The 25,727-nt window shown below is 41.9% G+C and overlaps 1 protein-coding gene across 2 annotated transcripts; it reads right to left on the bottom strand.

Moving 5' to 3' along the window:
* Window positions 1–495: 495 nt before the first annotated feature.
* LOC120062391 (macrophage colony-stimulating factor 1 receptor 1-like) lies at window positions 496–25,727 on the bottom strand. 2 transcript variants are annotated; one of them, XM_039012336.1, is made up of 21 exons: window positions 25,596–25,727; window positions 22,415–22,705; window positions 21,979–22,266; window positions 21,629–21,765; window positions 20,885–21,047; window positions 19,979–20,174; window positions 17,959–18,074; window positions 17,659–17,770; window positions 16,386–16,585; window positions 16,017–16,108; window positions 15,697–15,823; window positions 15,356–15,460; window positions 15,134–15,244; window positions 14,819–14,981; window positions 14,570–14,649; window positions 14,321–14,430; window positions 11,205–11,327; window positions 9,971–10,082; window positions 9,758–9,857; window positions 2,194–2,308; window positions 496–2,017 (listed from the first exon to the last, which is right to left on the bottom strand). In XM_039012336.1, the coding sequence occupies exons 1-21, from the start codon at window positions 25,645–25,647 to the stop codon at window positions 1,853–1,855; spliced, it is 2,958 nt and encodes a 985-aa protein (XP_038868264.1). In that variant the 5' UTR covers window positions 25,648–25,727; the 3' UTR covers window positions 496–1,852. The 2 variants fall into 2 exon arrangements, with proteins under 2 accessions (XP_038868264.1, XP_038868265.1); XM_039012337.1 differs by having other exon boundaries at window positions 496–2,014.

The raw sequence follows: 25,727 nt of genomic DNA, 5'->3' as shown, positions 1-25,727 counted from the left end.
CACTACATACAAATCTCTTTTCTCTAATTTCCACTGCAACAGTATTCAGAATAGCTGCTAACAATCCAAGTAACTGTTATCTGACTTCCAGCTGACATATAGACTAACTGACTTATAGCTTTTATCTGACATCGTGGTAATTACAGTAGGCAGTATTAGCTGAATGCTACATTCAAAACAATGAAGCAATATTATTGTGCCACAATTCACACGTTTTATCATACTGATGATGAACATCAAAATATTGAGCGGTATAGATATCACAGGGGGTCTGTGGCACCTTAATTGGTAAGGACAGGCTTGTGGTAATGGCTGGAGCAGAATAAGTGGAATGGTATCAAATAAATTGAATAAATCAATCAAATTTATTTATGAAGCCCTTTTTACATCAGCCGATGTCACAAAGTGCTGTACAGAAACTCAGCCTAAAACACCAAACAGCAAGCAATGCAGATGTAGAAGCACGGTGGCTAGGAAAAATTCCTTAGAAAGGCCAGAACCTAGGAAGAAACCAAGAGAGGAACCAGGCTCTGAGCCAGTCCTCTTCTGGCTGTGCTGGGTTGAGATTATAACAGTACATGGCCATCAAACACATGTTTGTATTGTCCATACTTGGAATCACATTTTTACTTTCCTTTCATCCTGATCGTTCCCTACCATAGCATATAATGTTACAATGATTTTGCCATTAACATGAATTAGCTACTACTATGGCTAGAGCGTGGAGATAGAAACAACACACATGGTTAAATGGATGTAAATGGTGTCTCAAAATCCATTTCAATGGTTGATTTAGCATGTTTAAGCTGGAATGTGATCCCCGTTTGGTTTGATCTCAGGAACGGTTATGTCCAACATCAAAATAAGCCATCATATGTATAAAGAAATGCTTTGTTAATAATAATGTTGGTGCTTATGGTTGTCCTATCACACAAGAAAATGTTTTTTTTTTTGTTGCATATCCTAACTCTCCCGAGACACCCACAGAGAGTGGGGTCACAGCCTTGATCAGCCATTATTAATGGTCCCTGAAGCAATTGGGGTAGAGCAACCGATTTCTTCACCTTGAGTGATTTGAACCAGTGACCTTTCAATTACTGGCCCAACACTAATCTTGATGCTGTTCATATATAGGCAAACATTCAAAAATCTGCAATGTTTGCTTCTGTCTTGTTGCTGCCTCTGAAAACTGCGTATAGTATGTTAAAAAAAGCTTGTTCAACAATGTAGAAGTGAACCCGCTGACAAACGTGAATTAAAACACCACAGCAGCATTCTTTTCTACAACTAAGAAATCAACAATCTCACCATAGTGGCAACAAAACAATATGTACGAACAGAGGACATAGCTTGAAGGCTGTGGACAGAACAGTCTGTTCAATCTCACCATAGTGCCAACAGCACAGTATGTACGAACAGAGGAAATAACTAGAAGCCTGTGGACAGAACAGTCTGTTCAGTCAGGGTAGGTCCATCTTTGGTGCATAGACTTAAAAGAGAAAATCTCAAACCATAGAAGAAGAAAAAGTAATGCATGAACATACAATAAGGCATTACATATATTAAGTACATAACTAAGGCACTCTGTGATTAGATCAATTATCCCCTGCGTAAGACATGGTATCTCAAGTCACAGTATATAGCAAGTCACATTACTTTTTCAGCTGCCTGTCTATCTACAAGCCAAAACAGAACTTAAAAATTGCTTTTCAGGCATTCATTGCTTTACGAAAATATCCCAATTCCATTTCTATGGATATACGCTCCTAGAATGATTCTACAGTGAGCAGAAGATAGAATGTTGAAGAATTTCAGATCAGAATGTGGATAGTTTGATGATGCCAGGGAGTTTTCAGCAGAACTGATAGTTATTGGTCTTCATCAGAGGTTGCTCCTCCTCTTCGTGCTCACAGGACTGGTCACAGGAGCCGTCACAAAACTTTGTCTCGTCGTCATCATCATCACACGGCTCCAACTCCTCAATCACCATGTCCTGTTGCTGGATGTTCTGGTACTGCTGGGAGAGGAGAACACCTAGAAGTTACGATACTGCTATCTTCAGATAATTCTTTAGTATGGTCAATCCAGTCTGACAATGGAAGATGTTTTATGTTCTCCTTAGCGTAGATGCTGTTTTATTCTGATAAGAGATATATCTACCATGTTAAACATCCATCTCCCTCTCTGTGTTACCTGGTCTGGACGTTCGGGCTGTTCCCCGAGGACTCTCTCAATCAGCTGGCTGATTTTACTGAAGGTGGGTCGCTCTGTTGGCTTCAGATTCCAGCACATTTTCATGATCGTATACCTGGTGGGGCATCAAGATCATATTGTTATTGGTCACAATACAGTATTAAAAATACTATATTTTACTACATCATGCAAGGCCCTCAAGCATCATGGAGAAGATTGTCTCAATATGGAGCTCTATGGTCTTTCAAACCACTCCATATCCATATCAAATTATACTGAACAAAAATAATAACTCAACATGTAAAGTGTTGGTTTCATGAGCTGAAATAAAAGATCCCAGAAATGTTCCATACCCACAAAAAGCTTATTTGTCTAAAATTCTGTGCACACATTTGTTAACAACCCTGTTAGTGAGCATGTCTCCTTTGTCAAGAGAATACATCCACCTGACAGGTGTGGTATATCAAGAAGCTGATTAAACAGCATGATCATTATACAGGTGCATCTTGTGCTGGGGACAATAAAAGGCCACCAAAATGTGCTGTTTTGTCACACAACACAATGCCACAGAGCGTGCAATTGGCATGCTGACTGCAGGAATGTCCACCAGAGCTGTTGCCAGAGAATTTTATAATAATTTTTCAACCATAAGAAACCTTCAACGTCATTTTAGAGAATTTGGCAGTATGTCCAACCGGCCTCACAACTACAGACCACGAGTAACCACGCCAGCCCAGGACCTCCACATCTGGCTTCTTTACCTGCGGGATCGTCTGAAACCAGCCACCCGGACAGCTGATGCAACTGAAGAGTATTTCAATCTGTAATAAAGCCTTTTTGTGGGAAAACTCATTCTGATTGGCTGGGCCTGGCTCCACAGTGGGTGGGCCTGGCTCTTAAGTGGGTGGGCCTATGCCCTCCAAGACCCACCCATGGCTGCGCCCCTGCCCAGTCATGTGAAATCCATAGACTAGGGTCTAATGAATTCATTTAAATTCACTGATTTCCTTATATGAACTGTAACTCAGTGAAATCGTGGAAATTGTTGCATGTCAAGTTAATATTTTTGTTCAGTATAACAGGTAAGTAGCTGGTTGAGAAAATGCCAAGAGTGTGCACAGATACAAGGCAAAGGGTGGCTACAAATCAATATATTTTGATTTGTTTAACACTTTTTTGGTGTTATTTCATAGTAATGATGTCTTCACTATTATTCTACAATGTAGAAAATAGTATAAATAAAGAAAAACCCTTGAATGTGTAGGTGTGTCCAAACATTTGACTGGTACTGTATATATATATATATATACACTGCTCAAAAAAATAAAGGGAACACTTAAACAACATAATGTAACTCCAAGTCAATCACACTTCTGTGAAATCAAACTGTCCACTTAGGAAGCAACACTGATTGACAATAAATTTCACATGCTGTTGTGCAAATGGAATAGACAACAGGTGGAAATTATAGGCAATTAGCAAGACACCCCCAATAAAGGAGTGGTTCTGCAGGTGGTGACCACAGACCACTTCTCAGTTCCTATGCTTCCTGGCTGATGTTTTGGTCACTTTTGAATGCTGGCGGTGCTTTCACTCTAGTGGTAGCATGAGACGGAGTCTACAACCCACACAAGTGGCTCAGGTAGTGCAGCTCATCCAGGGTGGCACATCAATGCGAGCTGTGGCAAGAAGGTTTGCTGTGTCTGTCAGCGTAGTGTCCAGAGCATGGAGGCGCTACCAGGAGACAGGCCAGTACATCAGGAGACGTGGAGGAGGCCGTAGGAGGGCAACAACCCAGCAGCAGGACCGCTACCTCCGCCTTTGTGCAAGGAGGAGCAGGAGGAGCACTGCCAGAGCCCTGCAAAATGACCTCCAGCAGGCCACAAATGTGCATGTGTCTGCTCAAACGGTCAGAAACAGACTCCATGAGGGTGGTATGAGGGCCCGACGTCCACAGGTGGGGGTTGTGCTTACAGCCCAACACCGTGCAGGACGTTTGGCATTTGCCAGAGAACACCAAGATTGGAAAATTCGCCACTGGCGCCCTGTGCTCTTCACAGATGAAAGCAGGTTCACACTGAGCACGTGACAGACGTGACAGAGTCTGGAGACGCCGTGGAGGACGTTCTGCTGCCTGCAACATCCTCCAGCATGACCGGTTTGGCGGTGGGTCAGTCATGGTGTGGGGTGGCATTTCTTTGGGGGGCCGCACAGCCCTCCATGTGCTTGCCAGAGGTAGCCTGACTGCCATTAGGTACCGAGATGAGATCCTTAGACCCCTTGTGAGACCATATGCTGGTGCGGTTGGCCTTGGGTTCCTCCTAATGCAAGACAATGCTAGACCTCATGTGGCTGGAGTGTGTCAGCAGTTCCTTTAAGAGGAAGGCATTGATGCTATGGACTGGCCCGCCCGTTCCCCAGACCTGAATCCAATTGAGCACATCTGGGACATCATGTCTCGCTCCATCCACCAACGCCACGTTGCACCACAGACTGTCCAGGAGTTGGCGGATGCTTTTGTCCAGGTCTGGGAGGAGATCCCTCAGGAGACCATCGGCCACCTCATCAGGAGCATGCCCAGGCGTTGTAGGGAGGTCATAAGGCACGTGGAGGCCACACACACTACTCAGCCTCATTTTGACTTGTTTTAAGGACATTACATCAAAGTTGGATCAGCCTGTAGTGTGGTTTTCCACTTTAATTTTGAGTGTGACTCCAAATCCAGACCTCCATGGGTTGATAAATTTGATTTCCATTGATAATTTTTGTGTGATTTTGTTGTCAGCATATTCAACTATGTAAAGAAAAAAGTATTTAATAAGAATATTTCATTCATTCAGATCTATTTTGTGTTATTTTAGTGTTCCCTTTATTTTTTTGAGCAGTGTATATATATATACAGTATATATATATATATATATATATATATATATTTGACTGACATTTATCATTTGGGGCCCAGGGAGGAAGGCTGTCGTTTTAATTGGCTTTTAACCAACCGTGCTATTTATTTTATTTTTTTGCATTGTTTGTAACTTATTTTGTACATATTATGTTGCTGCTACCGTCTCTTATGACCGAAAAGAGCTTCTGGACATCAGAACAGCATTTACTCACCTCGAATTGGATGAACAATTTTCCTTTAATGAGTCGGACGGGAACGATATATTCCAACCACCTGAACAGGCCCTCATTCCCGTTATTCGTTGGAGAAAGAAATAGAGATTATGCGGAAAGAGATCGGGGTGCCTTGTAAGGATCATGCGACGAGTGGCTAATCTGCCTTTGTCATCCGTACTGTTAGCCAACGTTCAATCGCTGAAAAATAAATGGGATGAACTGAAAGCATGTTTAACCTACCGACGGGACATACATTTTTTTAATATCTTATGTTTCACCGAGTTGTGGCATTAATAACATACCGATGGCGGGTTATACACTCCATTGGCAGGATAGAACAGCAGCCTCTGGTAAGACACGGGGCAGGGACCTATGTATATTTGTAAACAACAGCTGGTGCACGATATCTAAGGTTTTGCTCGCCTGAGGTAGAGTATCTCACGATAAGCTGTAGACCACATTATCTACCTAGAGAGTTTTCATCTGTATTTGTCGTAGCTGTCTACATACCACCACTGACCAATGCTGGCACTTAAACCCCACTCAATGAGCTGTATATCGCCAAATACAAACAGGATAACGCTCATCCAGAGGCGGCACTCCTAGTGGCCGAGGACTTTAATGCAGGGAAACTTAAATCAGTTTTACCTAATTTTTATCAGCATGTTACATGTGCAACCAGAGGGAAAAAAACTCTAGACCACCTTTACTCCACACACAGAGACGCGTACAAAGCTTTCCCTCGCCCTCCATTTGGCAAATCTGACCATAATTCTATCCTCTTGATTCCTGCTTACAAGCAAAAATTTAAGCAGAAATCACCAATGACTCAGTCAATAAGAAAGTGGTCAGATGAAGCAGATTCTAAGCTACAGAACTGTGTTGCTAGCACAGACTGGAATATGTTCCGGGATTCTTCCGATGACATTGAGGAGTACACCACATCAGTCACTGGCTTAATCGATAAGTGCATCGATAACGTCGTCCCCACTGTGACCGTGCGTACATAACCCAACCAGAAGCCATAGATTACAGGAAACATTCATACTGAGCTATCAATCAAATCAAATTTATTTATAAAGCCCTTTTTACATCAGCCGATGTCACAAAGTGCTGTACAGAAACCCAGCCTAAAACCCCAAACAGCAAACAATGCAGATGTAGAAGCTAAAGGGTAGAGCTGCCGGTTTCAAGGAGCGGGACTCTAACCCGGAAGCTTACAAGAAATCCTGCTATGCCCTCCAACGAACCATCAAACAGGCAAAGCATCAATACAGGACTAAGATCAATTCGTGCAACACTGGCTCCGACACTCGTCGGATGTGGCAGGCCATGCAGACTATTACAGACTACAAAGGGAAGAACAGCCGAGAGTTGCCCAGTGACACGAGCCTACCAGACAAGCTAAATAACTTCTATACTTGATTCGAGGCAAGTAACACTGAAATATGCATGAGAGCATCAGCTGTTCCGGATGACTGTGTGATCATGCTCTCCGCAGCCGATGTGAGTAAGACCTTTAAACAGGTCAACATTCACAAACTGATTACCAGGACGTGTACTCCGAGCAACTGACAAGTGTCTTCACTGACATTTGTAACCTCACTCTGTCTGAGTCTGTAATACCTACATGTTTCAAGCAGACCACCATAGTCCCTGTGCCCATGAACACTAAGGTAACCTGCCTAAATGACTGTCACATCTGTAGCTATGAAATTCTTTGAAAGTCTGGCCATGGCTCACATCAAGACCATTATCCAAGAAACCCTAGACCCACTCCAATTTGCATACCATGCCAACAGATCCACAGATGACGTAATCTCTATTGTACTCCACACTGCCCTTTCACATCTGGACAAAAGGGACACCTACGTGAGAATGCTATTCATTAACTACAGCTCAGCGTTCAACACCATAGTGTCCTCAAAGCTCATCACTAAGCTAAGGACCCTGGGACTAAGCACATTAATCTTCAACTGGACCCTGGACTTCCTGACGGGCCACCCACAGGTGGTAAGGGTAGGTAACTACACATCCGCCACGCTGATCCTCAACACGGGGGCCCCTCAGGGGTGCGTGCTCAGTTCCCTCCTGTACTCCCTGTTCACTCATGACTGCACGGCCAGGCACGACTCCAACACCATCATTAAGTTTGCTGATGACACAACAGTGGTAGGCCTGATCACCGACAATGATGAGACAGCCTATAGGGAGGAGGTCATAGACCTGACCGTGTGGTGCAAGGACAACAACCTCTCCCTCAACGTGATCAAAACAAAGGAGATGATTGTGGACTATAGGAAAAGGAGGACCGAGCACGCCCCCATTCTCATCGACAGGGCTGTTGTGGAGCAGGTTGAGAGCTTCAAGTTCCTTGGCGTCCACATCACCAACAAACTAAGATGGTCCAAGCACACCAAGACAGTCGTGAAGAGGGCACGACAAATCTATTCCCCCTCAGGAGACTGAAAAGTTTTGGCATGGGTCCTCAGATCCTCAAAAGGTTTAACAGCTGCAACATCGAGAGCATCCTGACAGGTTGCATCACTGCCTGGTATGGCAACTGCTCGGCCTCCGACCGCAAGGCATTATACAGAGGGTAGTGCGTACGGCCCAGTACATCACCGGGGCCAAGCTTCCTGCCATCCAGGATCTCTATACCAGGCGGTGTCAGAGGAAGGCCCTAAATATTGTCAAAGACTCCAGCCACCCTAGTCATAGACTGTTCCCTCTGCTAACACACGGCAAGCGGTACCGGAGCTCCAGTCTAGGTCCAAGAGGCTTCTAAACAGCTTCTACCCCTAAGCCATATGACTCCTGAACATCTAATCAAATGGCTACCCAGACTATTTGCATTGCCCCCCCCCCCCCCCTTCTCCACTGCTGCTACTCTCTGTTATTATCTATGCATAGTCACTTTAATAACTCTACCTACATGTACACATTACCTCAAATACCTCGGCACCGTTGCCCCTGCACATTGACTGTACCGGTACCCCCTGTATATAGCCCCGCTATTGTTATTTTACTGCTGCTCTTTAATTATTTGTTATTCTTATCTCTAACTTTTTTAATGTATTTTCTTAAAACTGCATTGTTGGTTGAGGGCTTGTAAGTAAGAATTTCACTGTAAGGTCTACACCTGTTGTATTCAGCGCATGTTACAAATACAATTTGATTTGATTTGAATGCTGGTCCGCTATAGACGGCTGGAAAGGCTCTGTCCAGCCAGCTGGTGGTGCTGAAATGGCGGAGGCCACCCAGGCACACACTCTTGTTTTCTTGGCGAAGGCTGTGGTAGCTGTCCTCCTGAATCAATAGTGTGACCATCCAACTGTTTGTTATATACTGTAAATCTATTTTTTATGGACTTTACCAGATAGATATTGCTCTCCTGTTTTAACTGTGATGATTATGAAACACAAACATGTAAAGGTTCTGCTTTACTGTGCTCTATTGTAGCCCTATTTCATTTGTTTATTTAGAGAAGACACACACGCCTATTATCCCGTGCCTTTAAATTATCCCGTGCCTTTAAACATTCTAAAGGTTAGAAGTATCTTCATCCATTGTCCAACTGTTTCATTTACTATAATTGTTTTTAAAACCTTTTAAACATTTTGATGCCTGTTGCTACTGTAAGGTGTACTTTTCACCTGCCATACTTCTGCCTTGTACTACTTCTGCCCTTTTTGACCAAACTTTGGGATTGTATGTATCTAGATGCTACAATGATAAGCATGGTTGATTGTGACGCACCCCTCATAAACGCCACCACAGTCCCACCAGTCTTCTCCCTGCCTGGGCTGTGAAATGACTCTGTTCCGGACTCCAGCCTGCTGATCATGTGGCTAACACGCAGAACCATGCCTGACAGAGGACTAACTCACCCCCACACAGAACCATGGTTGATCAAGAACTAACTTACCCCCACACAAAGGGTCCCTGATGACTAGGTTGTAACTCAGTCTCTGTAACCTCTGTCTATCTTTCTCCGGCCTCACAACACAAATATTCTGGGTAGTGTGATAACCACGGCGAATTGACACTCACAGTTGTGCAGAGCCTCGGGGGAAAAATACACAATTTATTTCTTGTTTCTGTGGTGTTTTTGATGTTTGAGGGGAGCTTTGTAACTTTTTCAAAAGGGGGCTCAGAGGAAGTAATCTGGAATCGGCCATGCTTAATGCATTAAAGGCACAATAAATATATTTATTTTTATCATAAATGCTGAAAAGGGGGTATGATTGGAATATAGGGGGTCTTTGTTAAGTCTTACAGAAAAATATAAAAGGATATTGTAATATGCATGAATCTGTATCTCAATGAAGCTAGGCTTACTCAGTGGGGAAAAATATGGTGCATTAAATCTTAAAAACTTCCGCCTCGTTTTAGCATGGGGACAAGGTTATTGAAACCTAAAAGCCTTTAATGTGTAACTTACATCTCTGGAGGGGCAAAGTCTGGCCGGGACATTTGATAACCAGACTCTATCATCTTGTAGAATTTGGTGTCCACCAGGATACTGGGGTAGGGGCTCTTTCCTACAGAGATTAAACAAAACACATGAATACATTTAAGAAGAATGACTGAATGACTTCACCAAAAAGATGTCAAATTCCACTGTGTTTATATATGCATGTTTATGCCAGCTCACCTAGAGAGAAGATCTCCCATAGCAGGATCCCATAGGACCAGACGTCACTCTGGACAGTGTAGAGACAATCAAAGATACTCTCTGGAGCCATCCACTTCACTGGCAGACGTGCCTACAGACACATAGTGTGAGGGAATACATATTAAAATGTGTATATTTAACAGTTTATATTTAATACGCAACACAACCTCAAAAGCAAACTACAATTGCCATGACTGCAGGCAACAGAGATATGGAGTGTCTTGACCTTTTCCCCCTAGAGTAGATGTCAGCGCGACGTGTACATCAATTAGCATAATACAAAAGTCCCCATTAAAATATGTCTGTTTAAGCTTGATATATCTGTATATCTGTTTTGCATAGACTGCGTCTCAGTCCACCACATCCGCCCATGTCGGCCTTCCGCATCTGCGGTGGAAGGTGGCAGAGCTACAGTGGTGTTTGTCAGACCAGGAGAACGGTTTAGATTGTTTTAGAAAGTTGAGACTCTCACAAACACGATGGTGTTCTCCGTTTTGCTCTAAGACCCCCACAAGCACCATGGGACTCGTCTGAAGTCGGTACCGCTGATCTTCCAACTTCTGTCTGTAATGTCTGAACAGTTTGGGCTCAACACTAACATGACCCCACCATCGAAAGGCGAGACTCTCACAAACACATACATGTTTATTGTTTTGCTCTAGGACACCCACAAGTATCACAAGACTCGTCTGAAGGTCCCCAGGAACCAGTTTAAAAACTGAATGGAAGTATTTTTATTTATTTAACCTTAATTTAACCAGGAAATAAAGGTATACAGTATACTGTATATGAAAGTAGTTTAGTGCCTAATAAAGGAGCTAAATATGGTTAAACAAAACTATAATAGTTTCCTGATCTTTCTTATATTTCTCAGATATGGGACACTTCCAAACAAACTTTCTTAGATTTATTTTTTACTATCTGTTTTTCCATGTATGAATACGTTATTCAATGTGTTTCTATGGGATAATAGCAGTAAGGTCAAATTCAATGTTTCATCATTTTGGTAAATATTTTTTATACACTGACAAGGGGCCTAAAATTCTAAATTCAAATATCTAAATGATTCTTGGTACGACCATCTTAAAACAATTCCATATAGTTTAGTAGAAACCCAGGCCCGGGCCCTTAGTAAACACGTGAAATAGTTGTTACTGACACAGAACATGTTGTTATTGAGGTGGTTGTTCATTTGAGGTTGTTGTTTGCTCACATTGCCCTTCACCACATAGTTGGAGTCATTCATGATGTCACGTGCCAGGCCGAAGTCACAGATCTTAGCCACACGGCGGTCAGTCAGGAGAACGTTCCTGGCTGCAACATCCCGGTGAATACACTGAGAGAAAGAGACAGACAGAGAGAGGATCACTTATAGTGGCTTACCACAACCTCACAAAGAGCTCTCATCTGTATCCACTGGGCACACCACATCATTTCAACGTGGAGAATTGGGTAATACTTGCTAGATATGTTGATCAATGAGATTCCAACATATTTTCACCCACTCAAAAAGACAGCCAACAGTTAGTTGAATTCCCAATGTGTTATCACTACGCTTTCCACAATTTAATAAAGGTGTTTTGAACTAGGGGTCCATGGCCAAAGCAAAGGTACTGCGAAAATATTTTTTTAAATTAAAAAGTTGGAAAAATATTTTTGATTTTAAATGTTTTGATAAATAGCGCTAGCAACAACAGAATGAACACATTTTGAATTACATACCTACAGTAGAAAAGAGGAAAATATATTATCTATAATGATGTCAACTTTATTTCTCAACTCCTAATATTGAGCAATTTACACTCACTGGAGCTGATCACCCTCACTGGAGTATCTCACATACATATGCCTTGAAAAAGCACCTGCTAATAAGCTACCAGTCAATAGGCTACCAGTCAATAGGTTACCAGTCAATAGGTTACCAGTCAATAGGCTACCAGTCAATAGGCTACCAGTCAATAGGTTACCAGTCAATAGGTTACCAGTCAATAGGCTACCAGTCAATAGGTTACCAGTCAATAGGCTACCAGTCAATAGGTTACCAGTCAATAGGCTACCAGTCAATAGGCTACCAGTCAATAGGTTACCAGTCAATAGGCTACCAGTCAATAGGCTACCAGTCAATAGGTTACCAGTCAATAGGCTACCAGTCAATAGGTTACCAGTCAGTAGGCTACCAGTCAATAGGCTACCAGTCAATAGGTTACCAGTCAATAGGTTACCAGTCAATAGGTTACCAGTCAATAGGTTACCAGTCAATAGGCTACCAGTCAATAGGTTACCAGTCAATAGGTTACCAGTCAATAGGCTACCAGTCAATAGGCTACCAGTCAATAGGCTACCAGTCAATAGGCTACCAGTCAATAGGTTACCAGTCAATAGGTTACCAGTCAATAGGCTACCAGTCAATAGGCTACCAGTCAATAGGCTACCAGTCAATAGGTTACCAGTCAATAGGCTACCAGTCAATAGGCTACCAGTCAATAGGCTACCAGTGAGGCAAGTACCGCTGGCTGCTGGTAAGCTTTCTTGACTTGGACATTCATTTTTGCCAACACATGGCTAACCTTTGTTTAACCAGCTAAATATCTGTTATTCGTGAAAATGTGTTTGGCGTTACCTTTCTAGCTAATAGGGTGTTAGAGTCTTCTTGTTATAATGTGGGGAGATCAACATAATGAAAAACTATCTACCAAATCTATTCATTTTAAAATGTTGATCACATCTCTTTGCCATTATAATTCACCTGACATGTGAATTATATGTTTTTTGCTAACATATGACCCCTAAATATATATTTTTTAAATTAAAATAAATACATATGACGGGGGTTACATTTGCCTGGTAACGTATAATGGGAGTCCCTGGGTCACTGGGTTGCCTGGGAGGGGGTCCCTGGGCAAGAAAAGGTTGAAGACCCCTGGTCTAAAAGGTCTGGTGGGGGGCTAGGCCCCCTGTCCATAAGTTGGAGAATGTCACATTTTTCAATGACCTGAAATGGCTTTTTTCATGCAATCTAGAGCAATAATCATTATGCTTAACTCTATGTAAAAAAAAATGTATATACATACATACATATATGTATATATATATATTGTTTTATATATAAATGGGACAAATCTGAGGGGGGAGATGCCCGTGTGACCCCTATGGGAAAGAACATGTAGCCATGAATGTGTTACTCATTTTAAGGTTGAATACATACTGTTACATTAGTTTGTAAGATAGCCATAACATTAGGCTATTTACTGTCTTGCAAAAGTAATATTGACTTGTGTTTGGTTGGCAATGCAACCAAATTTCAACATGTAAAGGAGATGTACTGTATCTACTGCTTGGATGGTTCCATCTGAGCCACTGGCTTAGTCTTATTAGTTTGTCTACAAATTAATAATTGATATGTTGGATTCAGTCTCCATCTCAAACATCCAAGTGAAAGAATAGGACTAAATCAAATCAAACTTTAAATATACTTTAAATACAGTTTGATTTGATTGAATCCTATTCTTTAACTTTTTATTTTTGGTTGAGATGGAGACATAAATCTAACATATTTATTATTAACTTGTGGATTCCATTTGAAATCAACCAAAGCTTGAAACCCTAGGCCTATATGTATTGTCTATTTTTAGTTGAATCCTGAGTTGAATTGAAACAATAGCCGTTGATGACTTCCCAAATGTGATATAGGCCTAAATAGCCTCATTGATGATATATGATTGATAAAGTATGGTTACATTTCATTAGCTCTGTTGAACCTACCCTTTGGAATGACTTCGATAGCAACAGTAAATGTATTAAGTGGAGATCTCTCAACAATCATTCTCACGACAGCACATTGGTAATAGTCAATAACACATATCAAAGCTAAGCAGGGCTGAGCTTCGTTAAAGACCGAATGTATAGCTGTAGATAGATCAATTCCCCCAGCAGGAGGCCCAGCCTATTGTTTTTTTCTTATAGTGGATATCACATAGAAAATCTGATGTTTTTTTGAAAGGTACAAATAAAATAAAAATGTATACATGGTTTGTCTTTGTTGAAAATGGGTTGACATAATCCTGTGGTTAACATGTTACCCTCAAAACAACAAATCCAATGCATTTTCCACGTAGATTCCACATCACAATATGTTGACAAATTATGTTGAAACAACATTGATTTAACTAGTTTGTGCCCAGTGGGTAATCTCTACCTGTCAGATGATATTTAAGAAAATATAGTGTGACCAATTATCACCAAACATAATCTCAAACTGTGAAATATGCCTAGTTACACAAGCCTTGTTTCGCAAGCTTTGTTTTGAAACTGTGTGTTGATGTGACTCACGTTCTTGGCGGCCAGGAAGTCCAGACCTTGAGCCACCTGATAGGAGAACCTCAGCAGGTCATCCATGTCCAACGGCCACGAGTCTGGCCCTCCCTCCTCACACAGAGAGTCTGATAGAATAGAATAAAATAGAATAGAATATATCGATGTCCACCCAAATGTCCAACTGAGTCAAAGAACAATACAATGGAGAACTTGTGCAGTGACTGGTGCTTGATAAATTAGAAGGTAGTATGACAGATTGTTTACCCAGAGAGGAGTTGACAGGCTGGGGACCAGGCCTCATCTCCAGGTAGCTGTCAGAAGACACACTGGAGATTCCACTGTCACTGGTAGAGGGAGGGGAGGAAGGGATCAGAGGGTGAGGAGGAGGTTCGGGAGGAGGCTAATCAGACAAAGTGGTTACTTCACCAGGCTGCTGCTATGTATGTTGAATAAAGGTTACTGAGAGTCCACCTGCTTTTTCATGAGCTTGGTGCATGCCAATATGATCCACACCTTCTGATGAACTGTTTCTCCTCACAGACGTTCTTGTAGTCGCTGGTCTCTTCTAGTACCTCTGGCATGTTCATGACAAAGTTCAGGAAGGTCTCCTGCTTGTGTCGCAGGAAGTTCAGAAGGTCTCCATGACTACAGTACTCGGTGATCACCAGTACGGGTCCTTAGAGAAGATTAATGGATATTCTTTTATATAAATTGAGAGATTTTAAACTTCCAAATATACTGTAGTTTTTAAGCTAAATATTTTGGTCAAATTTGATTCAAATACATATGTATTTTCCATGCATTTTATGGAGAGTGCTTTGTTCTCACCTGCCTGAGTGCAGGCTCCCAGCAGGTTGACAATGTTCTTGTGCTGTCCCAGGTGACTCAGGATCTTCAGCTCTGACATCAGAGCCTCTCTCTCATCTGAGTGGGCCCTGGCTGCAGAGAGAGAGAAATTACCCTGTACCGCTAAGATCACAGCCATTTTAGCAGACTTTAATCAATTCTACTCCTGGATTAAAAAGCGTTCTCTTTTCAATGGATTCTGACCTTTGAGCATCTTGACAGCCACTCGTATCGCATTGTCGTCCTCCCCCAGACCATAAGCTGTGGCCTCCACCACCTTCCCAAAGGCCCCGGCTCCTAGGATCTTCCCTGCAGGTCACACAGCCAACATATCACTTACAAATGTAACTGTAAGTCAATATACTTTCTTTTCGTAAGGAAATACAATTTATAGTTGTACATTTATTTGAGATTCCATGCATTCTCCTTCCAGCAAGCACTGCCTTTTCAAATCAAGATACAATGTATTACCCAAGAGTGAAAGATCTAACTCCAAAGTACCAAACCACTGCAGTTTAAGAAAAGTTTAAGAAAAGGTCACAAACCTAACTTGAGCTTGTCCCTGGGAAACTCCCACTTTTCATTGTACGGCAGCTGACTTGGGTCGATAAAGGTGTAGTTGTTTCCATCACTGGCCTGGATGATCTTCCACCGGATCTCATATCTCGGTTTCTGCAAAGGGAAGGACATTTTCATTAGTCAATCATTTGAATAACTAAAAGGAAACAATGATTTGAAACTAGAGATATTTGTGAATACTCTATTCATGGATATATCCATTTGTTACCTAGGTTTATTTTAGATGAGATTGCATACTGGTCTCTCAGTGTATTTTGTATATGGTAGAGGCTGTTGTGTGTCCTACCTGCTTGTACTTGTAGAGCAGGATGATGAGTAGCAGGATGAGGAAGGCGAGAACACCAGCTGCTCCCGATAGGGTGGAGGTGAACACTTTATCTATCCAATCAGAGAGCAGACGGAGAGTCAGGAGGGAGAGTGTAGATGACACTCGGAATGTTCTATGTATAATGGTTTTGGAATGGGTTTATGTGGAACTGAGGAAGTATAGCTGTAGCTAAAGTAACAGATTATGTGAATCTGAATCAACAAATGAACGGACAGTTCATGTACAGTTCATGTACTTGACTACGATGACACAGAAACAAGGAGTGTGAACTAAGGATTAGACAGTAACCATGAGGATAGCCATGGATGACTGTGTTTTGACTCTTACCGGAAACTTCCATGGCGAAGGTGTCTTTGCCAACTCCGGCCAGGTTGAAGGCGACACACTCCACGGTCATCCTACGGTTGGACGGTCCCACGGTCAGGACGCTCTCGACTTCGACCGGCCCGTACTCCTCCCTCTGGACCTCCACCGTCTGGGCCAGGAGAGGAGCAGGCATCTGGAGACCTGTGTTGTTCTCATTGCACCTGTTCTCATAGAAAGGGATAGAGATAGGTTGACTTCCCCATTTAGTTATGATATCCAATACGTTATTATATAAAACAATAGTAGTGATGTTCTGCGAAGAGTGCCTTTTGATATTTTAAGTAGAAATTGGGCACCGATATTGAATTTTAAAGCCTGTTATATTAAATGTAGTGCCCTTTAACATAGACAACATGGAGAATTTTTACATCTGATTTTTAATATGTATAAAGACTTGCTAAAGTGCAAAAATTCAGCATTTTGACATGTGCCTCAGTGCACCCTCTGTGACTTCTTGGTCAATTTTAACCCACTTCATTCCAACATTTCCCCAAGCTATTTTGTTGGTTTGACAGAGTCATTTCTGAAGATTATTATTTATTTTGTGTCATTCATATGTCCCTCATTTTAATGTCAACCCTGTCACGTGAATTGAACTCTCATTTTAACATGGTGAAACTGTTCCTTTTTTTTTCAAAAGGAACAAACATCTAATAATCAAAACATCATGTAAAAGCAGGTGAGCTGGTTCGACTCTTTCTGGCAATTTTCAGCTATGTTGTATTGGAAAACTGAGCGGGTCAAGCATAACACATCAACCGTGTTACCAATAGATGGATAGGCTAGAAAAGTTTTAACAATACTTTTTTGGGGGTGAAGTTTGCATTCAATTGCCACTCGCTGTTGCACACAACAAGCTTCCATTCCCACTGTCACAATGGGGTTTATGATTGATTTAAGATGAAGTCGTCAACCCTGATATGGTCAACCCTGTTACGGTCAACCATTACTTTATTTGGCACTTAATAGGCACTTACTGAAGTCATTTTTGTAATTTAACATCTTGCGATGGGAAAACATGTTTTTTATGAAGTTGAACATGTGCTCTTTATGATTTTTTTTTTTTTTTACCAAGTTACACTTCTCAAAAGGCATCGAATTGGTGGAATGATCTATTATACCTATTTAGTCTCTTCTATCATCAATGATGCGTATGTCTGTGCTTATTAAGTCTCTATTTTACCACAGCAATATCATACCACTACCCTCTAGTAACCCTCATGCAAACACTTACGTGGCTCTGATTCCAGAGCACTGGTACCAGAGGATGATGGGAGCAGGATAACCGAACGACGTACACATGAGGCTGGTGATGTTCTCCCATCTCACCACGGCAACCGGCTTCTCTGCCAATCACGAGAGAGCATGGTTAAATAAACAATGTTTTAAATACAGATACAGATAGTCAATAGATGCCTTGATAAAACGTGTATTCCTCAGAGAGTTGTTGTATGAACTGACGCAGTGCATTTGTATCATTATGTCTGTGTGATAGATATTCAATAGATATTCAAACTACTAATAATTTACTCACGATACATTTGGACTTGGAATGTGATGGATGCGTTGGCCATGGCACTGCTGGCATAGAAGGTGTACTGGCCTTGCTCTTGTGCAATCATTCTCTTTAGCAGCAGGGTAGCAGAATACCTGAGGGGAAACCAGGCAGGATCTGATGTAGCACCACTAGAGATCTAACCACTGGAGAGCTAACCACTGGACAGTGTGTAAAGTACTTGAGAAAAAATACTTTAAAGTACTACTTAAGTCGTTTTTTGGGGTATCTGTACTTTACTATTTATATTTTTGACAACTTTTACTTTTACTTCACTACATTCCTAAAGAAAATAATGTACTTTTTACTCCATACATTTTCCCTGACACCCAAAAGTACTCATTACATGTTGAGTGCTTAGCAGGACAGGAAAATGGTCCAATTCACACACTTATCAAGAGAACACATGGTCATCCCTACTGCCTCTGATCTGGCTGACTCACTAACCACAAATGCATCGTTTGTAAATTATGTCTGAGTGTTAGTGTGTACCCCTGGCTATCCTTACATTTTAAAAACAAGAAAATGGTGATGTCTGGTTTGTTTTATAGAAGCAATTTGAAATGATTTATACTTTTACTTTTGATACTTAAGTATATTTTAGCAATTACATTTACATTTGATCTTATGTATATTTAGAATCAAATACTTTTAGACTTTTGCTCAAGTAGTATTTTACTGGCTGACTTTCACTTTTACTTGAGTAACTTTCTATTAAGGTATCTATACCTTTACTCAAGTATGTCAATTGGGTACTTTTTCCACCACTGCCACTGGAGTCTAACCACTGGAGATATAACCACTGGAGATCTAACCACTGGAGTCTAACCACTGGAGTCAACCACTGGAGATCTAACCACTGGAGATATAACCATTGGAGATCTAACCACTGGAGATCTAACCACTGGAGATCTAACCACTGGAGTCTAACCACTGGAGTCTAACCACTGGAGATATAACCACTGGAGATCTAACCACTGGAGTCTAACCCCTGGAGATCTAACCACTGGAGATCTAACCACTGGAGTCTAACCACTGGAGATCTAACCACTTGAGATCTAACCACTTGAGATATAACCACTGGAGATCTAACCACTTGAGATCTAACCACTGGAGTCTAACCACTGGAGATCTAACCACTTGAGATATAACCACTGGAGATCTAACCACTGGAGATCTAACCACTGGAGTCTATCCACTGGAGTCTAACCACTGGAGATCTAACCACTGGAGATCTAACCACTGGAGATCTAACCACTGGAGTCTAACCACTGAATAGCTAACCACTGGAGATCTAACCACTGGAGATCTAACCACTGAATAGCTAACCACTGGAGATATAACCACTGGAGATCTAACCACTTGAGATATAACCACTGGAGATCTAACCACTGGAGATCTAACCACTTGAGATCTAACCACTGGAGTCTAACCACTGGAGATCTAACCACTTGAGATATAACCACTGGAGTCTAACCACTGAATAGCTAACCACTGGAGGTCTAATCACTGAACAGCTAACCACTGAACAGCTAACCACTGGAGTCTAACCACTGGAGTCTAACCACCAGGCTCAATTGTTACCGCATATAGAAAGAGGGGGAGCCGGCTGGTGAGCTAGATTACTGGAGCTCTTTAACAAAAGAGCAATGAGTGCAGATGGTGTGATGTGCTGAAAACTACATCATCGTTCTCCTCAGACTGTTGCTACTATGCCTCATCATGGAGGTAAAACATTACAGAAGCTCCTTCCTTCTGGTTTCATAGTACAGAACTCTCTGGACCGCTGAGTTTTTGCCAGATGAACTAATAAACTTCTACTGCTGCTTACCAATTCTACATTTTTACTATGAACAAGTCAGCTTCTGATCTGTGAACATTTCACATTGACACTGTCTCACACCCCTTTTCTGCTGCTGCGCTTTTGTCCAACAGGCCCAAATGTCTTCCCAATACAGCCGCTTCATTCAGTCAGTTCCCTTCACCTTGTTGTGCTCACCTGTTGTTGTAGCGTGTGAAGATGTGTTCCTGTGTGGGCGAGGACGTTGGGGTGTCCCAGCTCTGGGCTATGATCTGAGGGTACGCCTCGATCAGGACACAGAGCTTCAGGTCCTCCCCCTCGTTCACTTCAATGGACAGGCCTTGGTGGGCTAGCTTGGAGGACAGCTGGGGGGACAGACGGATGTAGGGCTCCTCTGGACAGGAACACAGAGAAACATGGAAGAGTTATATTCAAGGTTAGCCAGGGTTGTATTCCTTAGGCACCAAACCAAAGAAAACGAAAAATATAGATTTTCCTTTCCTTGTAAAACCTTCTGCTGCAGTTTGCCCTAAGGAATACAATCCAGTTCTGTGACTGGAATGTGTTCTATTATACAATGGGATTGTCTAATCCTGGATGCTGGTTGGTTATAACCACGGTTGTCTTTTTCATGGCTGTTGTCTATTGAGACGTTGATCAATGAGATAACAACCTATATTCACCTACTCAAAAAGACAGCCAAAATGTTGTTGAATTTCCAATGTGTTATCAATATGCTTTTTACCATCTCAAAACCACAACCAAATTCCAATGGAAAAACAATGTCAGATTTTTTATTTAGTTGTCACCCAAATGTCTATCACTATGCTTTCAACCATTTCAAATCACATCAATGTTAAAATGTGAATATAATGTCAGATATTTTGTTTATTTATACAACAGATGAATGTGTTATCACTATGCTTCATCTAATAACAGAACCAACTGACCTGGATTGCAATTGAGATTCTATTAAAAGTACATGGTGCAAATGATCAGGGCTGTTTCGAACATGCAGCAGGTTGCGAGATTGGGAACTTATCTGGGCTAGCTAAAGCCAACTTCATAAAATTGGTGGAACGACACAGTTATTCATTAACTAACCTACGACCAGCAGGTAGGTGGCAGAGCTATTGACTCCAGCCTCATTGGTTCCGGTGCAGGTAATGTTCCCTGTGTCTGACTGGTCTACTGCTGGGATGGTCAGGATGCTCTCAATGTCCAGACGGCTGTCCTTAGACTGGACATTCTCCTCTATGGTGGATCTCTGTAAGAAGAGACAGGAAACTTTTTTTATCACGAAGACCTATTATCATGCAATTTGTTTTGGCCAACTCTGGGATAGAGCTACAGCTTGTGACACAGTGGAACAAATAGGTTGTTTCAGAAACTTTGACAGTGGAACAAATAGGTTGTTTCAGAAACTCTGACAGTGGAACAAATAGGTTGTTTCAGAAACTCTGACAGTGGAACAAATAGGTTGTTTCAGAAACTCTAACAGTGGAACAAATAGGTTGTTTCAGAAACTCTGACAGTGGAACAAATAGGTTGTTTCAGAAACTCTGACAGTGGAACAAATAGGTTGTTTCAGAAACTCTGACAGTGGAACAAATACGTTGTTTCAGAAACTCTGACAGTGGAACAAATAGGTTGTTTCAGAAACTCTGACAGTGGAACAAATAGGTTGTTTCAGAAACTCTGACAGTGGAACAAATAGGTTGTTTCAGAAACTCTGACAGTGGAACAAATAGGTTGTTTCAGAAACTCTGACAGTGGAACAAATAGGTTGTTTCAGAAACTCTGACAGTGGAACAAATAGGTTGTTTCAGAAACTCTGACAGTGCTTGCCTTCTTGGAGCTGTAATTCCAGGTGACGTTGTAGTTGAAGTTAGGGTTGTGTGTGGTGCAGTGGATTCTCAGCTTCTCTCCCACGATACGAACATACTCATCCTTCTCCAGGAATACGTAAGGTGGGAAACGCAGCCCTGGACACAGAGGGAACCAGATACACGACATGTATAATCAAGTAACATGCACATGCTCCTTTTTCAATTAAACTCAATTTTGAAAATATCCAATTTGTACACATTGTACAGTACAGTACGAACCATGGGCCTGATCAAGTTTGTACAGTATGCTTTGACTTAGGTCTGGTCACTTTATCTAAAGTATCCCTCCACAACACTCAACCTACTCACTTTGAATGATGTTGATGGAGAAAGCCTTGGAGGTCCTCTCCACCCCGTGGAGCTTGGCGCTGCAGACATAGTCCGCGTTGTAGCTGGGTTGGAGGTTGTGGATAAGGATGCCTCTGCGGGGGTCTGCTGTGTAGTTCATGCCTGGGGGTACGGAGGTGCAGTTGTCCATGCGGAGCCCCAGGTCTGTAGCCTCTGGGTCAGTTAGCAGGCAGGGGAGCAGATAGTTCTCCCCCTCCTTCCTCACCACACTCAGGGACGTGCTGCTGGTCCAAAATAGGTTGTCTGGGTCTGATGGAGAAGGTGGGATGTGTTAGAATGAGAGATACTGGAGAGATACGCAAACAAAACCATACCCCCAAGACTTTTAAAATCAAAATCATCACTCTCTCTACAGGTATGGTAAATTAACAGCAACTCAGTACTCTTCTGAGCTTACCTTTCACGTACACGTGCACTGTAGAAAACAAGTCCTGGCCCTTAACGTTCACACTGGTATATTCACACTTATAGGTCCCAGTGTGTTCTGCAGAGGGACGGTCCACCCTGAAGGTTCTGACTCTCCCCTTGACCTTGGAGATGAAGCGCTTGTGTTTGGCCAACCGGGTCAGCCAGTTGACTGGCCCATCACCCTCACACCTCAGGACTAATGGGGTGCCAGGATTCAGTACTACCTCAGGCCCAACCACAAGTTGAGAGTTGAGCTTGATGACAGGATGCCGCCATTGTGCTGAGGTAAACAGAGACCAGAGATGTTAAAACTCGTTCACTATATTGGGCTGTTTGTATTGTTATTATAGCAGTACATGGACATACACTTTAATGGTTAGGACGGACTACCTCTTGACCATGTGAACAGACCAGGAAACTCAAAACATGGTTAAATCAATTGGTGTTCATCAACTCAACTCAGATGACTATTTCTTTCTGTTTTGACCTTTCCTATAAGACCGAGGAGAACTGAAAGTCGTCCTGGTCACTCTGCGTTAAACAGTTAACTTGGACACTGCAAATTGAGGAAACACATTGCAGAGCTGGCCCTAAAGGAGAGGTCTCACTCCCTCTCTCACTTCTGCTTTCCAGCTCTGTATCTATGTTATGATGAAAGGAGACTTACTAACTAGCAATGATCCCACCATGCAAAGTCTCCTATAGACTACCCATACCCTCTTATTGCCTTGCCCTTTTACACCCTCAAACACAAGAAAAAAACAAACAAAGAGTTGACTCAGGGTTTTCTCTTCCAAAAACAGAAAGGACAGATGGAGACAGAGGGAGATAGAGGGAGCTATATGGGGTGTAAAGACCATGGAGATGTTCTCCCTTGGGGTGTGACAAAGCTAACTGCTGCCTGGTGACACACAGAGAAACAATGCCTTCTTTGAGACACTCCAACAACTTATTGGGGTCAAGGGGGTTTCAAGAACTTCAAGACAAATCTCCAGTAGATTATGGCTTTAAAGGACATTTATATTTGTTTTCTTCATTTAACTCTCTAAAACCTCATTTGGGCTTTCTCATGGTGCAGTTTTATTCAGCATTCACTCTACTGTATTTGGCAACCATGAAGCAGACGAAACATCACCATGAAACATCTCAACACTACAGTAGCCTAAGTGTTCCCTCCATTTGTTCTGACATGTAAAGTTTGTTTCTTGTTTTATCTCAAAGCAGAACTGAGATGTGTTGTTCAGCAGACGTATTTATCACAGTCCACAGCTCAACCTTAGAGGGTCAGAGGGAGGGGGCTGTTCTTGGTTTTGTGCCATTCAGCATTCTGGGTCCAGATTCCCTGATAACATTACACACCACCTTCCTATGGACTCCAAGTATACTAGCTGCCTATCAAATACAATGTGGTACAATGGAGCAAGACCTCAGCCATATGTACAGGACAGTACTGTCCTACATATGATTGTTCATATTCAAGACCTCAGCCATATGTACAGGACAGTACTGTCCTACATATGATTGTTCATATTCAAGACCTCAGACACATGCTTCTTTGATATGTTGTCTGAGCAATGTGATGTGACATTTAAAGGGGCAATCTGCAGTTGCTACACCCATTTTTGGAGTAACAAATCAATGATATTGTCACGTTCCTGACCTGTTTTCTCTTGTTTTGTATTTATTTAGTTGGTCAGGGCGTGAGTTGGGTGGGTTGTCTATGTGTTGTTTTCTATGTTGGGGTTTTGTGCGTTCGGCCTGGTATGATTCTCAATCAGAGGCAGCTGTCAATCGTTGTCCCTGATTGAGAATCATACTTAGGCAGCCGGGGTTCACGTGTGTGTTTGTGGGTGTTTGTATTTCGTGTCAGTGTTCGTGCCACACGGGACTGTCTTTCGGTTTGATTCGCTTTTGTTATTTTGTTTCGTGTAGTGTTCAGTTTATTGTTAATAAATCATGGACACTTTCCACTCTGCGTCTTGGTCCGATCCCTACACCTCCTCTTCAGACGAAGAGGAGGAAATCTGCCGTTACAGATATGTACTCATTGATTCTTGAAGAATATACCTTAGAAATGCCCCATGAGCTAAGTTCAACTGTCACACTCCATCAGCCCACATAAAAAAAATCTACAGTTTACTATATAATGCTACAGAACTTACTATAGAATTCTGTAGTAAACTGTATTATACTGTAGAATACTATAATACACACTGTAGTAAACCTCGATCATGTGTGTACTTACTATAGAATGCTGTATACTGTAGAACACTATAGTAAATACTACAGTATTATCCCCCCCCCAAAACACTGTAGTAAATGCTACAATAATGACTGCAATAACACTACAGTAAATAATACAGTATACTACCTTCCGCAAAACACTACAGTAAATACTACAGTATACTACAATCTGCAAAACACTACATTAATTACTATAGTATATACTACAGTACTTTTTTACTACAGTATTTATACTATAGTTAACTGTAAATACTAAATACTACAGTATTGACTTTAGTCCGCAAAAACAATACATTGAATACTACAGTATTCATACATGTACCGTAGTATACTATAGTATTTTTTCATGTGGGAGAACCCAAAATTGAGCTTGGTTTACTCCAATGTTTGTAAACAATGTAAATGTAAACAAGCACTAAATAGCCTCAAACCATGGTTAAAAATATAATTTTGATATCATGGATGGTCAGTCCTTGCATCCATAGCCATGTCTATTGCTTTGAGAGTGGCTACATTTCTCCAGCCAATAATAGTAGCGGGGAAAAAGTGTTGTTATTGTTTTAACTGCTGAATTGGAGCTTTAAATTGCATTTTTAGTCAGGCATTATCCACGTAAAAGTATGGAGGACACAAGAGCTGCATTAAATACAATGTCAAAAATACTACCGAGTGGCCCGTGTGGTCCAGCTGTTACACACGTATGCCAGAGGGTTCAAATCAGGCCCACCTCCCCTTTGACTCCCCCTCCCACTATCTCCCCTGTCTTTCCAAACTTTACTATCTATTCAAAAAAGCAAAATAATTACAAAAGGAGTGGGACTGCTCCACTCCTTCAAATAAAAAAGCACTTTTAAACAACACAACCAAACCAAGTCATGAACCTGAATCCCAATATAATCCAGTACAAAACAGGTGTTGAGTCTTACCTTGAGCTGCAGTGGGTAGGATCCCCAGCAGAAAGGCCAGGTACAGCACCATCCTGGATCTTCTCCAGCTCTGTGTCTCGCTGTATGTCTGTATGTCTCGGAGTGTTGTTATTGCGTCTGTGGTCAAGGAGA

The sequence above is a fragment of the Salvelinus namaycush genome, chromosome 17 (genome assembly GCF_016432855.1).
Source record: "Salvelinus namaycush isolate Seneca chromosome 17, SaNama_1.0, whole genome shotgun sequence".
Taxonomy (NCBI): domain Eukaryota; kingdom Metazoa; phylum Chordata; class Actinopteri; order Salmoniformes; family Salmonidae; genus Salvelinus; species Salvelinus namaycush.
Note: the sequence above shows the minus strand (reverse complement) of the source record. Positions and strands in the feature narration are given on the sequence as shown.

What these genes read in the sequence shown, in the direction of transcription:
- LOC120062391 (XM_039012336.1), bottom strand. Translation starts at nt 25,647, where the DNA reads ATGGTGCTGTACCTGGCCTTTCTGCTGGGGATCCTACCCACTGCAGCT. An exon ending in GGGAGCCTGCACTCAGGCAG is followed by an intron (nt 14,982 to 15,133) that starts GTGAGAACAAAG and finishes ATCTTCTCTAAG; the next exon opens with GACCCGTACTGGTGATCACC. An exon ending in AGCCCGAACGTCCAGACCAG is followed by an intron (nt 2,018 to 2,193) that starts GTAACACAGAGA and finishes CTCCTCTCCCAG; the next exon opens with CAGTACCAGAACATCCAGCA.